Source organism: Aythya marila, assembly GCF_965140915.1.
Source record: "Aythya marila genome assembly, chromosome: 20".
Lineage (NCBI taxonomy): Eukaryota > Metazoa > Chordata > Aves > Anseriformes > Anatidae > Aythya > Aythya marila.
In genome coordinates, this window is record NC_139061.1 from 7,469,292 (window position 1) to 7,485,502 (window position 16,211).

Here is a 16,211-nt window from a genome sequence, read left to right on the forward strand (position 1 = left end):
CTCCGCCCCGCTCCGTGCCGGCCGTCTCGGCGGGCCGCGGCTGACGTCGGACAACAAAGATGGCGGCGGGGAGCAGCAACTACTGGGAAGGCGAGCGGGGGCCATGGGGGGGGGGGCTGGGGCTGAGGGGGGGCGGTTGGGGCTCGGCCGCGGTTCCCCGGTTCTTTCCCCCTCTCGCTCCCCACGGGGTTTTGGGGCTCCCCGCAGGGCTGTGACCTCTCTCCTCCGACCCCCCCGCAGATCTGCGGAAGCAGGCGAGGCAGCTGGAGAACGAGCTGGACCTGAAGCTGGTCTCCTTCAGCAAGCTCTGCACCAGCTACAGCGGCGGCCGGGACGGGCGGCGCGACAGGTATAGGTACTAACACGTTTCTTTACCGTTTTAATTTGTCGCTCTATTCCTCTCCCTGCCGCCACCTCAGTTGTTTTTTTTTTTATTTATTTTTATAAAGCTCGGTTTCTTAAGCTCGTTGCAGCGCTTAAGGCTGGGGGGAGACACCGACCCTGGGGGCTCAGGGAGAGGTTGGAGGTGGGTTAGGGAGGGATGGTGGTGGGTGGCTGGAGCAGGTGATCCTGGAGCTCTTTCCCACCCCTCACAGCTCTGTGATTCTCCTCTCAGCGTGATGTTTTCCAGTTTTACTTGCATGGACTTAGCAGAGGCTCTCAGAGGCTGCAGTAAGTGCTTTGGGCTCTGGCAGTTTAGCCTTACACTGCCCTGGTGGGCTGCTGTGGTGCTGCTCATCCCTGCTTCAGAGGTGGGGGAACTGGGCACTGAGCTGCGGTCACTGCGGCTGGGAGCATGGAGAGCGGGGAAGGGAAGCGGGCAGTTTGTTGCCTTCCCCTCTCCAGGGGTGGCTGTTACTTTCTGGTGTGCTCCTCAGGTAAGTAGCCAGAGTGAGAGAGCTATACGTAGGTTTATTTATATATAAACTAGGTACATACGTATATGTATACATAACAGAATAATTATATATATATATACATATAACAGAATAATCTTGCATTAGGTAGATTTATGTTTCACTGGAGATTTAGTATAATAAAACTTTTCGACTCTTTCCAGCTTAACAGCAGCCTTGAGGCCTTTTTGCAGTCCCACAGCAGTAGTTATCAGCTTCTCTGTCCCTGTGCACAGTCTTTAAAAATGTTGTTCTTTGCTGATTAATTGTGGATCTCAGCATCGTGTATCAGTTATGAGTGACTGCTGTCTGTATGTGCGTTGATTTTTTTTTTTCTTCTGAACTCCACATTTATCCTTCTCAGTGCTGTAGGTTATATCTTGATAGGTACAAACCTGCAGCCTTGTGTGCTTTTTGTCTTTTTGAGTAAATGCTACTTTCTTTAGGAAATCTGGTCCTATTTGCTTGAAGTATAAGAGCATTTCTTGCTCTCAGAGATCACATACTGTGGTGGGTTGGGTATAACACTTCTGGATGGTTGAATATTTTTTTTAATCTTCCCCTGAATTTCCGGTTCTGGAAGCCTGAGAGCAATACAAGAATGATCACATTACCCTTGAGTCAAAAGTCCTAGTCTCTGTCTTTTTTTTTTTTTTTTAAGCTCATAAGTTACTTGCTATGTAATCTAATTGTTGTACTTATTTAGCCACCCTCTGCAAAACTTTCTTCTCTTACTCTAGTTACAATAGATAATCAAAACAGAGTGTTTTCTGAAAGGTGTTAGCTGTCATATGCCTGCAGGTTGGCACGCTAAGCGGTGTGCTGCTGTTCTCTTGCTTAGGTGTGATTTTTCATTGTGTTTTTAGTTTATCTTAAAAAAAAAAAAAATAGTGAAGGTGTGCTGTATGAAACGAATGGTGATAAGCTGGGTGGTATGCACTGCTGTGTAGAATGTTCGTCTGCATAACAGGTCAGTGGGTTGTCCTAGCACTGTGTAACTGAAGTGTAATTCTGTAGCTGATGTAACACACCCATCCTTCAGTGCTCCTTAGTGCCAAAACATAAGAAAATAACTTGAGCTTAAAAGTTGAGGATGAAAGGGTGTTGGTACTAGACGAGTGTTTGGTGTCAGGAGTATTTTTCAAGGGGAGGTTATATTTTCCCCAGGTGATGCAAGGTGGACATTTCAGTAACTGCTTTTTTTTTTCCCCCCTTAGCTCTGACACCACTCCTCTCTTAAATGGGTCAAGCCAGGACAGAATGTTTGAGACCATGGCTGTGGAGATTGAGCAGCTTCTGGGAAAGGTAACTCCAGTTATTGTATTTTTACTTTGGCACTTCGAAGGTGTTACAGTACAGATTTCTGTGATGCGTGTTTACGAAGTACTAGAGTGGGTGATAGAGAAATGTTTCTGAAAGTGTGCATCTGTTGTTAGGGGGAGTTCCTTCATCTGATGCCTTGTAACTTTCTTACAAGAATAAGCCTTTTTTTTTTTTTTTTTTCTTTATCCCTTCCAGCTTACTGGAATAAATGACAAAATGGCAGAATACACAAACAGCGCAGGAGTCCCATCCCTGAATGCTGCACTAATGCATACGTTACAGCGTCACAGAGACATATTACAGGTAACAAACACGTGTCCTTCTTGCTTTTATTCTGTTGCTTTGTTGAAATAATTACTAGTAATGCTGGTATCACAGCATACTTGTTTGTTTTATCTCAGTATGGATGTACTGTGTACATATGCTCAAACATGCTCCAGATGCCAATTGGCTGGGAGGAGTCTGTGAGTACTGTATTACTGTGCCTAACCTGCAACAAGTAAAAAGTCTGATTAATTGAAAAAAAGGTTTCTTCAAATGTGTTGCAAGCACAGGATCTGAAAACATTTGTAGAAACAAACTTCTCCAAATGAGTGTAAATATTTATTTCAACGCTAAGTGCTCTGGGAGTATGATTGTTTATCCAGTTATCTGTGCATTCATAGCATTACTTCCTGCTGGATTTCTTTATAAAATAAAAATATTATAATGAAGCTGTATTGCTTTGAGTTGCAGGGGTTGTTAGCATTTAGTTACCTAAAATAACTGCGACCAGCAGTCTCTGATAAAGGAAAAGCTGCCCCAAGGAGGCTGCTTGGTGGGAGGAAAAGAAAAAGAAAAAAAAGGCAGTTGAAAGACTTGAATATGGAAGTTAATCTCATTTGGAAGTTTCTACTGATTATAGAACTGAGTCTGTGCAGGTCTCTCTTTTAGCTGCTGTGTTGTCATGGTGAAGAGTATTTGGGATGTTTTGCAGTTTGTGTTAATTCATGTAACTTGTTTTTGAAACACATCATGTGGATGTTCTACATAAACTGGATTGTGGCTTCTTCCTACATTTAGGATAGGAAAACATGGTTGTAAAACCATCTGAACTGATAAAGGGAGTTGAAGGAAACATGATGGCTAAGGCTACTAATCTGTTTAAATGAGCAGTGTTTCAAACTGGTGATGTTTTCATGGCATAATAATATTAAAATGCCTGTTCTTTGCATGTTCTCTGCAGTCACATACAGTTTAATTTCTCTTTGGTGTCTGTACAACGCAGAATATTAAAAAAGCAGTGTTTTGTAAAAATCGCAATGATTTTGGTGTTGTACTGGACACTGGTTACCAGTTGGATTGGTTTTCAAGCTGCCTGAAATGTTTTGAAACGCAACTTGAAGATCTTTGATTTCATTGTTCAGAAAATATTTTTTCTCGCTCAGTGGAACTTAACTACATAAACCCAGGAGCATCCTCACCACACCAAATCAGTAGGTTTTACTGTTGTTTTTGATTCAACCAGTAATGGGAAATTCCAGCACAAATTGATAATCCAGCAGAAAGCTGAAGATGTGTGGAATTGGGAGAAGGAATTAACAGTGGATCTTCCACTTTGACCTTAGCTGTAGCTACCAAAATACAGCAGCTAAAAGTGAGTTTTAAAAATACTTTATATTAATTTCCAAGCAGTTTTGATGTTAATTTAATAAAGTTCTCTTACACTTCTTGTTAGAGAATAGTTAACATTTTAAAAGATGGTTGGATCTTACTTGAGAATCTTGTTTTGTTAACATGATCTCAGGACCCTAATTTTGGACTAACTGTTTTATTACAGGACTACACTCATGAATTCCACAAAACCAAAGCGAACTTTTTGGCGATACGAGAAAGGGAAAATCTGTTGGGATCAGTACGAAAAGATATTGAGTAAGTTGTAGCATGTGTTCTAGCAATGACATGGTCCTGCACTGGGAGGGAGGAGGCAGTGCTTTCCTGTAGGAGGAGATTACTTGGCTTAGGTTAATCATCTGTGCTCTGAACAACGCAAAAAAAATTGTTTGAATTCACAAGTCTTAGTGAGTTTGTGATAAGATTCCTTGATGGATATTTTTGTTCGTTTGTTTGTATGTTTTAACTTTGAAAGGGAATTCATGTTTTTAAAGTAAAACTATTAAGCTATGCTGAATCACTTCAAAAATGTCTTAGCATGACTGGAGCTTTCCTGTTCGGTCACTTCAGAGTAACAAAGCATGAAATGGATACGAGTTGATTAATAATATCTACTGAAAACCCTCTGGAGAAAATGTCTTCCAATTTTTTTTTTTAATTTTTTTTTTCATGTAGATCATATAAAAGTGGGTCTGGTGTGAATAACAGAAGAACAGAACTATTCCTGAAGGAACACGAGCACCTTCGAAAGTAGGTGTTACTTGTTTAACTTGCACATTTACTTGCATTGGAGGTGCCTAACTTTTCGGGGGGATGAAAACTTCTTAATTCAAAGCGTGGAAGAAAACTTTGTCCTTTTCTAGAAAATGCCCCTGATGAATGCCTTGCACTATGTATTCTGTGACAGTGCTGCTACTTACACAGCTGGATAAATGTTTGTTGCTCGTGCTTACTGTAAGATGTGTATAGTTGGTAGTAGTTATGGTAGTTTTCAGTGATTTCAGCTTTAGGATCTTGTCAGCACTCAGTGGCTTTTGTTGTCTTCTGTGGGCTTTCCCAAGTCACTTGGCCTCCTCTCTTCGTAAGAAGGGAGATGCCTTTACAGTAGCCTAACTGGGATAAGGGTTAAATGAAACTGAAAGTCACAGTGAGTTAGCTGTTCTCCCCTTTCTTTTGCTTTATTTGTCAGCACTAAGTAGCGAAGAATGTTTTTTTGTTTGTTTGTACTGAATGTGTACAAAAGGTTATGGAGGGGACTAATGCCAAAATTAGCCATGCATTTAAATACTTGGAAATTGACTCTACCTTATTGGCCAAGATAAAAAGCAAAGCAGAAAGTGCTTTCTTTTTCTTCTTGCTGCAGGTAGCATTAGATTATGAGTAGCTTGTTTGTACGTTCCCCACACAGCAAAAGCAGTGCACTGACAGAGTGCTGGTAGGTTTACGGTTTCTAGACCATCATGATGTCATGAAGTAGCACCAATCTTTGTGTCTCAGTTCGTAACTCTAGTCATGCTAAACTCCAACCTTACACAAGAGGGCAGGCTTTCATTATAAACAAGAATTACCTGTGGCTTTTGCAAATGTGCTTTATTAAAGAACTTTATTTTCCAGTTGGAACTGCACAAAAAGCTTTCACAGGAAATTAAAACCCAAAACTTAAGATTATGGCTTACCACTACCATCCTCAGTTTTCTTCAATATCTTTAGGACTTTGAGATAAATTAATTTGAAGTTTGAATTATGACTTTGGTTAGGTTGAATTTGTTATTAGACATGGATGATCAGGAAAACAAACAAACAGACTTAGTATTCTGGAGATGAATGTTAACTGAAATGTCATGCTTAGATTAATTGACATAGATTCTTCAAAGTAAACTGGATTTTTTCTAGATGCTGTTATTTTTTTTGAGTAGTAAATTTTATTTTTTTTTACATTTGGTATTTTTTGTAAAGCTACAAATTAAATATTTCTGGAGTTACATACTTCTAAAAAGCTTATGTTCCTCTGAGTACACTGTTTTGAAAAGTTCAAAACATTTTGTAAACATTATCTGGCAGATGTTTTTAGAAATTGAGAATAGCACTCTTTGAAGCATTGGTTACTTTGATCTCTTCAAACATTCTCCAGTATGTTTTTAGGATAAAAATGCATGAAAAATAGGCTGTTTTAGAAACAGTTAAAACATATTCTAGGTGACAATTTGAAAATGTCAAGACTTCAAAAAACACACAACATTGAGAGAAAGCAAACAAGAAATGAATGCAAGCTGAGGATCTTTAGGAAACAGGCACAAAACTAATCATGGAACAGCGCTGCATTTTGGAGATAACTAAGGGGTGTGAAGAAATCTGGGGTAGAAGACAACCAGGATGAGAAATCAAAGCGTACAAGATGTTTAAAACTTTTCAATTGAGAACGTGTGTAAGCTCAGAAACAGATACTGGCAGAGGAAATTACTAAAGGGATTCAACATATTTTTTTTCAGAGAAAGAGTTAGTGAGCTATGAATGCCAAAAAGCTGTAAAAGCTAGCTAAAGGTCCCAAGTAATAACCAGGAGCTGGCAAATTATACCAGGCGTGCTCCTAGGGTAAGCCTTGTATGAGTTTTGAAATGTCAAGCGTTTGCAGTGCAGTAAATCACGGTGCTGGACTAATTGACAGAGCGAGGCAATGTATATAAATGATCACAAAGGCACAATGGTAAGAACTAATACGTATTTTCAGTGAAGTTGTGAAACCTTTGCCAAGAGCTTGGAGGTGGGAACACACCCTGTGCGCGTGTGTCATTATGTGCTGCAGAGTAATGAAATAATGCCACGGGAGAGACGGATTCATATCGAGCACTGGAGCATTCCCTGGCTGTGACCCTGCTTGATCACGATATGAAGTGCTATGGCCTGTTCCGTATTTATTCCCTGATCTAATGGGGAGTGGTGGAGCTGTTATCCCAGCTTGGAGTAGCAGCCTCATCTGTCAGCCTTTTTCCTTGCGTGCCACCACATGAGACAGGACGAGTGGAAACCTGGGTTTTTCTTGGCGTCGTTTTCTGCGGGTGCTCTTTAAAAAGCATTCTGGCAGTCGTGGTGGTGCTGTTTGTGGTGGTGTCTCACCCGGGAGTGAAGGGAGGGGAGCCAGAAAGCTCTTCTCTGGGAGGGTCTTGGGGGAGAAGCTGGGTCTCTCCTTTTACCCACATCTGCCTGCTTATATTTCCGCCCCATTTTGAACATTCTCTCTTCTGGAAATACAGAGAATGAAGGAGAAGCCGCCTTGTTTTTATGTACGTAGATAATTGTGTTTAATAAATAAAATCCAAGTACCAAAATTCGATGAGTAAAAGGGTTGGGCGCATATTAAGCACCGAGGGAATTCCTGCAGCGCTGTGCGAGCCCTCGGTATGCCTCTGCCACCCACAGGAGCATCCATCTGGATGCTCATTTCCATTCATTCGAGCATCCAGCTGGATTCGCATCCCCTGGGTGAGGCTGGCTGCTGCGTCAGCGCCGTTGGCACGAGCGGGCTGTGCTCGAGGGCAGCAGGAGCCTTCATTAGGAAGCCAGATGTGTCAGGAGTTTTATTGTCTGTGGGTGAGAGCTGTGAAGTCTCCGAGTCTCTTACTTCACAGCTTTTATTTCTGTGCAGGCAGTTCAGGGGTAGTTCTGCCCCCTCTGGAGAGAGAACCACTAATGCCTACTTTTTTTTTTTTTAATAAAAAATGTAATACCTGTTAATTAAAAAGAGGCAAAAAGACAGCTCTTGTTGCATATCGTTGCCTCTTTTAATATTTTTGTCTTTACAGCTCTGTTTTTCTGGCACGTCAGGTACTTAAAGAACTAATGAAATAGAGTAATGGCTGCAGTTGATTTCTGAATATTTGTTCCCTCAGCACTGCACAGTTCAGTGAATGTCTTCGTGTGCTTTTAGCCGGGGAAGTAAACAAGTAATTCTTTTTCTTGTAATACCCTTTTCCATCTAACGGAATCAGGAATTTTGATTAATAGATCTGGCTTTGCAGTTTGTGAACTGCTCTGAAAAGTGCTGCCTCAGAGGAAGGAGTCCTGTCAGCTCAGTGTTTGCTCTGAGAAGTTCTGCAGAAATTGATGAGCTATATCCAAAGTCAGCAAGCAAAGAACTAATGCTTTTGATTAAATTTGCAATATTGTGTGTGTGTGTCTGTGTGTGAGTGAAATGCCTTCCCCCACGTCAGTACTTGTGCTGTTTGTGATTGGTGTCATTTCAGGTGATGGCGCCAGTGAATTGGTGTAAAAAGCGATGGAGGCTTCCAAGATTTTGGTAGAAATTGCAGATTTTATTGTCCATGATGAATTCTTTTTAAAACTGGACGAAGCACTTAGTGGTCAGCAGCTTTTGCTGTAGTGGATTTGTTCTGTCATTGCAGGATTTGTTCTGTCATTGTAGCTTTGCTGCTCAGCTCCAGTTCTCAATATCCAGGCGTTTGTCCTTTCCCAGGAGAAGTGCTGGTGGTGCCTGTGCTGGCGCAGATGCTGTGAGCTGATTTTAGTTGCCAGATGACCGTGTGTTCCTGGTGAGTGCTGCTCTGCAGGCCATCAGTCTCTCCAGTAAGGAATTTTTCAGCTTAGTGTGGAGCCTGTAAGTGGTGTGATGAGGCCAGGGGCACCTACCTGCACAGCCTTCAGACCAGCCGAGGACATAAAGCAGCCGTGTGAGTCCTGGGACCTGCAGCACTGCGAGCACAGAGGGTAGGGGTGTCCAGGTAGAAGGGTGAGAAACTTTGAGGCAGAGTGGGAGGAGAGCAAACAGATGGAAGAGGGAGTTCTGCATGGGAAAGAAAAGAGCTAAGAGAGAAGTGAGCAGAAGAAATAGGGGAATGTGCAGCAGTTGTGTAATGGTGCTCTAAATAATACATACCTGGCTCAGGGAGATGTTTAGGGTAAATTAATGTTTGTGAAGCACTCAGAAGTACCGAGTATTGCTGTTACTACCATTGCATTTCATTTTTCCACAGAACTATAACAAATTTCCTGTTGTTGTTTGTGCAGAGATGGCTGCATTCAGTAGAGAATAATCACCGGGAAACTGCTTTCAAACTTTATTCCTAATACAGTCCAGATCTTAATAGAGGGAGTGACTTTGTGACCATTTTTCTCTCTTAATACTGATGTTACTCACAAATAGTCACTTCAGTACTGATTGGCACAAAGCAGCCAGCTTCCTGAGCTGCTGGGGCAACTCACAAAGGTTTTGGTTATAAGCACACTGTGGAAAAAGCTGCCAGTTTTCTACCTTGACTTAATTTCCTTTTCTTTTTTAACTCTGCTCTGCTCCTCACGCCAGCACACGATTTCCATTCACTGTACCTCTGCTGCTCAGGTTGCTTCAGGGGCCCTTCAGCACTGGGTTAGAAGCTGCTGTTGTCACCCCTTCTGTGGCATCAGAGCCTCACCTCTGGTGGCAGGGGGGACACGCAGGTGCCTGGGCAGCAGCTGCTCCAGCTGACAGTTCTTCCACTGCATCTCCTTCATCTTCTCTCGGAGACAAAGCCTGTGGGGTAAAACACCTTTTTTGCCAATTCCCTTTTCCTTCCCAAGGTGGTTGGGGAAGCAGCGGGGAGGGAGGAGCGCCACGAGCCTCTGTGCTGGGTGCCTGCCGGCTCTGCAGCCCCAGAACTGCTGAGCTCCGCTTCGCTCAGGCCCAGTAAGGATTTTCTTAATTGCTCGACTTGCATCTTCGGGAAAAACTTATCTTTTCTTCATGTCAAAGCAGAATGTGGTGTTCTTGTTGCTCCGTCCTCTTAATACAGATTTTACCTGAAGCAGCGCTTTATAATTAATAACTCTCCTCGCTTCGTAGCAGCTATGAAAGGAACAAAATAGATCTGCTACCAAAGGACAATCCATACTGTGAGCTCGGCTTGGACTGTTTGCCAGGAAGCCCTGAAAAAGGTGCGATTTGGCTGCATGCTTGCTGTGTGGTAGTAAGAGAAGGCTGCAGCTCTCTGTCCACCCAACTGGAAGGTACAAGGGGAGAGGAGAGGGAGGAATCTAGGTTAAAATGTTTCTCTGCTGGTGGTTAACTGCCAGAGCTCTAGCAGAGCTGTGTCACCCTTTTCCCGAATGCAATTAAATAGCACTGCTGCCTTTTCTTTGTTCCTGGAATAAGGAAAGTTGGGAAATAAATTGCTGTAAAAGTACGTGCTGGTGCCTCTGCAAGGCAGTCGGGGCAACTGCGGGAATCACCCTGCTGCCGCCTGGCTCATCTAAATGGAGCTGTGGATCCATTGATGCTGACTTCTTGGGTAGGGGTGTACGTGCTATCTGAGAGGCAGCACAAATAAAATGGTCTTCAAGGAAGGGATTTGAGCAAAGGACCTATTGTGGTATCACAAGAGCTAGCTTAAAGGTGCACAGCAACTGCTATTGTGCTCCTCTTTCAAAATCCCAGTCTGTTTTCCCTTTCTGCTGTCTCCTAGTGCTGCAGTTTTCCCAATCGTAGTTACACATCAGTGATTCCTTCCCTTAGCCTGGTTTCTGCATGGGGCTGAATGGGTTTTATTTCCCAGCCTGCTGGCAGGACCTCTGTCTCTTGAAAATTTATGGTGGGATGACACAGGGCCACTTCATGAGCAGCTGGATTGCCTTCCTGAGTAACAGCCCCAGACTGAATGCAGGACTCATGCCTCTCACATGATGCTTATCCACAAAGCCATACTGAGCACAAATTATCTATTTTCTCATTTTAATAGTAAATATTTCTCAATGAGGGAGGCAGTTCACATGTCTCCTGCAACAAAGGCGCTTTATTGCTTATTGTGTGAGCGTAATATGACTGCATGAGCAAGTCATTGAAGTGGTTTAATGAGAATTTGGGGAGGCTCAAAGGCTGCAGGCAATGAAGGAAGATGCTCTCCTGGGTGTCATTACTGTTTATAAATAATTTTATAAAAGAATATGAAAATCAGCCTAGCACGTCGGGATTTAAAAGAGGTTTTCCCTTTAAAAAAATAGTTTGAGCTTCATTAGACTAAAAGCATGTAGTGTTTTTCATCTTCCCATGCTATATTTAGGACTTTAGAAGACAAACAAACAAACTAAAAGCACTAAAACAAAGATTATATTAGTCTCATGAGGTTTATTTGCAAGCTTTCCTTATAGTTAGATTGCTTTATAAATTCTGTCATCAATAAATTCCCTGACACTTGTGGCTGTTGTGATATTGTTATAAGGAGAAAACACCACATGCACAAAACCCAATTTGGGGACTTCCTTTATGGTTCCACTACCGAGTTAAGTGAGCTGTTAAATTGAATTATGCAGGTGACAAAGGATGCAAACAGACGTTAGCACTGAGAGTCTCAAAACCCATTTTTTGTTTTTCACCTGTATAAAATGTGAAAGCTCATGCATGAATTTCCACGTACCCCAGGAAAGAGCCTGAAAACTATCCTAGGTCTTCACAGCTGTCTGCAGAAACTAAAAGACAAACCCTCACAACACACTTAGGAAATATTACCTGCATGCATCACGAACAAAGGGTGGTGGGAGACTAAAGCTCTGCTCTGGTTCTTGGTTCTGGGCTTTATGTTAGAAACAACATTGTGCCCTCAATTTGGGAGAGGGAGGGATATGAAACCACACTTCAAACTTCAGAGCCCTGTGTGCGCTTCTGAAGCTAGTTGCTTGTTTCAGAAATAAACAAGACAGTGATGCATGTTTTATTTGCTTTTAGCTTTCCTTTAAACACCATTCCTTAACTAGGGCAGCTTTCCCCCCCAAGGTCGGTATTGAAATTAGGACTTTGACAAGTACTGAAATCCATCTTGCATGGGTTGATTCTGAAAAGTAGGTGCCTTGTTTGAACAGAATCAACAATTGTGGAGTTGGAGAGAGTTCCTTTTGTGTAGCTTATTTAAGATGATTAAATCAGTTCATATTTCAGAGGAGCTGCCACCAATGATTACAGTGCTCTAGTTATTCTCAGTAAGTGCTGTATGTTTTTTCACATATAGTCACAACAGTAATGCGTATAGTATAAATAATTTTCTAGCTAAAGAACATGTTAAAATCTCCAGTTATGAGTAGAAGAACATTTTAAAATTGAGACACGTATGTGCCAGATACTTCTGTTGTTACAGAAAGCATTCATAATGCAGAAATTCCCTGCAGAAATGTTTTATGAAACAAGCATCTTCAGGAAAAACTGGTGGCTTCCACATGGACATCTTTGTCTGCCATTGTGATTATGGTCTTCACTCCTCCTTAGGAATGCTCACACTAGGCTAGAAGAAATGTTGGTTTGGATATTTGGAAATATTCCTGAAGCGTGCACCTCTTGTGTGAGTTATTAGAGATCGATCCTTAACAGAGCTGGCTGTGCTTTGATCATTAGGAGTATTGAAGTGGAACCTAGAAGTTATAATACTACTGTATAAATGTCTCTCTTGATTTTATTGAATTTGAACCTCTGTAGTAATGCCTCAGAATGAGGTTCTCCTCATTCTCAGCTGCTGTTTGGCAGGGCACACAGAGGTCCCAGCGTGTTGATTTACTAGCAGCTTGATACGAAGCATCAGCTCCCATCTTCTGAGGATACTTTCTCTGAAATCCATACTGGTGAGCAGAATTAGATACAAAACCATCAAAATTTGCCTATTTTACCCCAGTAAGACAGTATTGCTTAGAACCTTTCAAGGTCCGTGTTTTGCTGTCAAGTGAAAGATGCAGTGTGCTTTGGTGTTGCTTGAGAGACTTGTTTGTACTGAGTATACTCACTGCTGAAAGAAGGCATCTTGTTCAGTCTTAAATAAAAAAATAAGCAGTGAAATTGGGTTGGAAGAAAACTGTAGATAGATTCATGAATTGCATCTTAAATTTGGACCTCAGATTGTTTAAGTGTAGCATGCACTTTAAATTTTAAATGACAGATGTTTAGTATGTTGTTAACTATACAATTCTGAGAATCATTTTCCCAATTATAACGAGCAGGTAGGTACTTCTAACAGTAGGTACTTTGGCCGAGCCCTAGATGAAAGCCTTACAGCTTTCTCCACCTACCAAAAAAAAAAAAAAACCACCATCAAAGCCACAGCAGGTGGAATGCAGAGTTAGGAAGCAGAGAACCAACGTGTATTTTGGGGCTTTGTACTAAAATAAAACTGGGTTGTCATCTCATGGATAACTCTCTTCATTTCTGTGCCGCCTTCACTTGAAATTAGAAAGACATTAAGATACTAAATGCAAAGGTTTGTGTGGTGGGGCTCTTCTGGAAGGCGTTCTCCTTTGTGTTCTCTTTTCTCCCTTACTTAGGAACGTGTGAGTATTTTTCTGGCTTTGTCTGGCTTGAGGCAAAAAAGACTGAGCTAGAAAAGCGGTGCAACCTTTTTTTGTTATGGTACAGATTATAAGCAGCTTGTGTTTCTTGTAACTTGTGCATCTACCTCTTCTGTGTGTGCACAGCAAACCAGTACTGACAGGTTATCTCGGTAGAGATCATCTTTTCTTCTGTCAGATCGCTGTTGTGCATGGAAAACTGTTCGTGTGCGCTCACAGGTGTTGCTGGGTTTTGAGTTTTTTCCCCTTGCTTGAAGGTATAATCTAAATTATATCCTTTAAACCAGAGGAAATAACTCAAGCAGCAGTGCTGCTGGATGCTAGTACTGCGTGCAGCGTGTAAGATGTGAGGAAATGCCGATAGAGTCCATTAGTAAGTTACTGGAACTGTTCTGCCAGTTGTGGTTACTGATAATGACTTACAGTAAGGCCTGCCCCTCTCTGTTCATTTAACTTTGTTCCTGTGGGTAATATGGAGCAATTACACGGAAGGGTCAGTCTGTCCAGGAACTTTCACAACCCTGAACAGAGAGCCTCTAGAAACTTCGTTCCGTGGCTCTTGGTGCCGTGCTGGCATTGGCTTTGTGCTTACTGATAGGCAACCAGCTGCTGCGCCTCCTTGAGCTGCTGGGAGCTGTTGTCATTTTGGGTTTTTAACTTTGGGTGAACTGTACACTGCAGATTATCGAGAAGCCTCTTACTTCCTTATAGATTTGCTTTAAAGGAAGAAGTATTGCTGTTACTCACCCTCCTGGGAAGCTCAAACATCAGGCACTCTCCCCAGGAGTCTCTCTTGTGTGCCAAAGAGCTTTCTTGGCTAACTCCTCTTTTTGCAGAAACATTTATTTGCTCTGTTGATAGTTCACAGACAAGTCCACGGAGCTCAGTGGAGATGCAGACCATTTGGATATCCAGGAGAAACAACCTGTGTGTGCGTGAAGGTGAATCCCTGGGTTCAAGCAACTCCACCCCAGAAGGAGGGATTCCCTTGATTTTTTGCCTGCATCCCTTAAATCGTTCTTTAAACAGAGTTAGAAAAAATAATCTTCTTCTTAGCTGCGGTCCATGCGTAGACATGATTGCAGGTGTTAGCTGCAGAGAAGGTGTGTGTTGACTTAAGTTCCAATTCAAAAGGCTTTCCTTGCTGTAATTGATGAGCTGTTGAGGTATTTACTTGGTGGTGTAGCTAGGAGTCCAGCTTTAATGATTTTTTTTTTTTATCAGCCCCTAGTTTATTTTCCTGGAAATCCTTTGTCCTGTGAAAAGCCTGCTTCTAACCTCTTGCACGTTGTTTGCTCATGTACAAGGTGTATGTGAGGCATCTGGAAGGAAATTCAACACCGAATTATGTTGGTTAACTTCTGCCTAGAGCAACGGATTATGTTGCAGTGCCTTTTGTTGTAGATCTAACAAATTGCTTGTATTGATTAAAAGCAATGTGGTGATGTGCTATTGTGCTTTTTTTCTTTTCCAATCTTGCAGCTACTCCTGTTTCTTCTTGAAAGTGACTGCTGAGCATCACGCTGCCCAGTACAATGATCTGCAGAAATAAGCTTGCTTATATGCTTAAAGCTTGCAAGTGTGATGCTGTTAACAATTTGTTCCTTTGGGGCAAATCTATACATTGACTCAGGCTTGTGCTGGTTTTTGTTTGATTGTTGTAGACTCTTATTTCATTTGGCTTCTGCAACAGATAGTTTGAAAACATCGCATCTCTGTAGCATCCAGATCTGTGCCCTAATTAACGTACAAAGGGAACCCGCAGGAGATGGCAGCTTGTGTAGGTACTTGAACTTTTCTCTCGCTGCTTACAGAAGGGTTTTTGTACACCAGCTGTTCATCCCAAACAACACCCAGTTTACACCAGGTCTTCATTTTTTGGCCAATCTGCTCTTCTCGTTCTAGAAATGTAAGATGCCTACTTTGTAGGCAGACGTGTTCTTCCTCTCTGCTGTTGTACGCCCTGCGCTCCTGGCAGGTGCTTCCTCTGCTCTTTACTAAAAACATGGCAGTGAATTTTGTGTTGTTTACATGGTCCTCTACTATAAATTGTTCTCTCTTTGGGTGTTGCATATTTTAAGGTTTTTTGTCTCATCATGCTCTTGTGTTGGATGCCAGACAATGAGTAGGCTTCTGCAACAATTTTTGTCTTCATTAGCAGCTGTGGGAGGCTGTCCGAACGAGCTAAGCAGATCCAGCGGAATTTACTATCTTGGACACTAAAGTGAAGCAAGCTTGATATAAAGCTTATCAAATCTGGAATATATTGTTCATTATCACAGGAAAAAATATATTCTAAAATTGTAAAGAGCTTGATGATCCTTTGATGTGTTCAGTGATGCAGAATCTTGATGGCAAGCAAAAACATGAGTTGGAGCTGTTTTTTTGTGTGTGTATGCCCAGTGCTTCACTTGTGAGATAGGAATGGTAATGGTGGAAATAACCGACTGTACAAGTCCGATTTGCTTCATCATAGGCTGTGTATTTGTGTTAGATTATCAAGTACGTTCTGTGATATTTGCATTCCTTAAAGCTCCACGCTGATCCAGGACTGTGAAAATAAAAAAGATTTAGTGCAAGCAGCTTGAGCGAGCTAAGGCTATTGATTAATCTTGCAGTGAGATACTCTTCGCTGTAATGTTGGTCCTGAAATTCATTGCCCTTAATTTTATCTGAAGGGATTGAAGTGCATTGTGCAATGAGTGGTGTGCGAGGAGCCGTAGAGCTGTATTTTATTTCTCTGACAAGTTCGCGTACTAGATGTCCACTAGGAAGTCAGCTGTAAGATCTGTGGGTGTGGGAGAAGCCCAGTCCTCACCGAAGTAATCATCTGAATTATTCAATTGTAACCACTGCAGTGGCGGTAAGAAAAAAAAAGAAATGAAATGCTTTCTTTATTTTCAAAAGCTCAGTGTAATGGATGCATTTGTCTATCCTAGAAGCATGTTTTACTTATTTTTTCCTCTGGATTAATTTAACTGTCTGCATACTTAAATGATGAACTGCACAATCTTCTCTGAAGATAACCGT

At 41.9% G+C, this 16,211-nt stretch overlaps 1 protein-coding gene across 2 annotated transcripts in view; it reads left to right on the forward strand.

Annotated features, from left to right (window-relative positions):
* Positions 1 to 14: 14 nt before the first annotated feature.
* Positions 15 to 16,211, forward strand: part of GOSR1 (golgi SNAP receptor complex member 1) — a 33,563-nt gene continuing 17,366 nt past the window's right edge. Inside the window, exons 1-6 of one of the 2 annotated variants that reach the window (XM_082776451.1) lie at positions 15 to 90; positions 241 to 355; positions 2,114 to 2,201; positions 2,415 to 2,522; positions 4,039 to 4,130; positions 4,548 to 4,622. In XM_082776451.1, coding sequence (XP_082632577.1) covers positions 60 to 90; positions 241 to 355; positions 2,114 to 2,201; positions 2,415 to 2,522; positions 4,039 to 4,130; positions 4,548 to 4,622 — 509 coding nt within the window. In that variant the 5' untranslated portion in view covers positions 15 to 59. The remainder of the gene's footprint in view (positions 91 to 240; positions 356 to 2,113; positions 2,202 to 2,414; positions 2,523 to 4,038; positions 4,131 to 4,547; positions 4,623 to 16,211) is intronic. The other variant, XM_082776452.1, reaches the window with a different exon arrangement.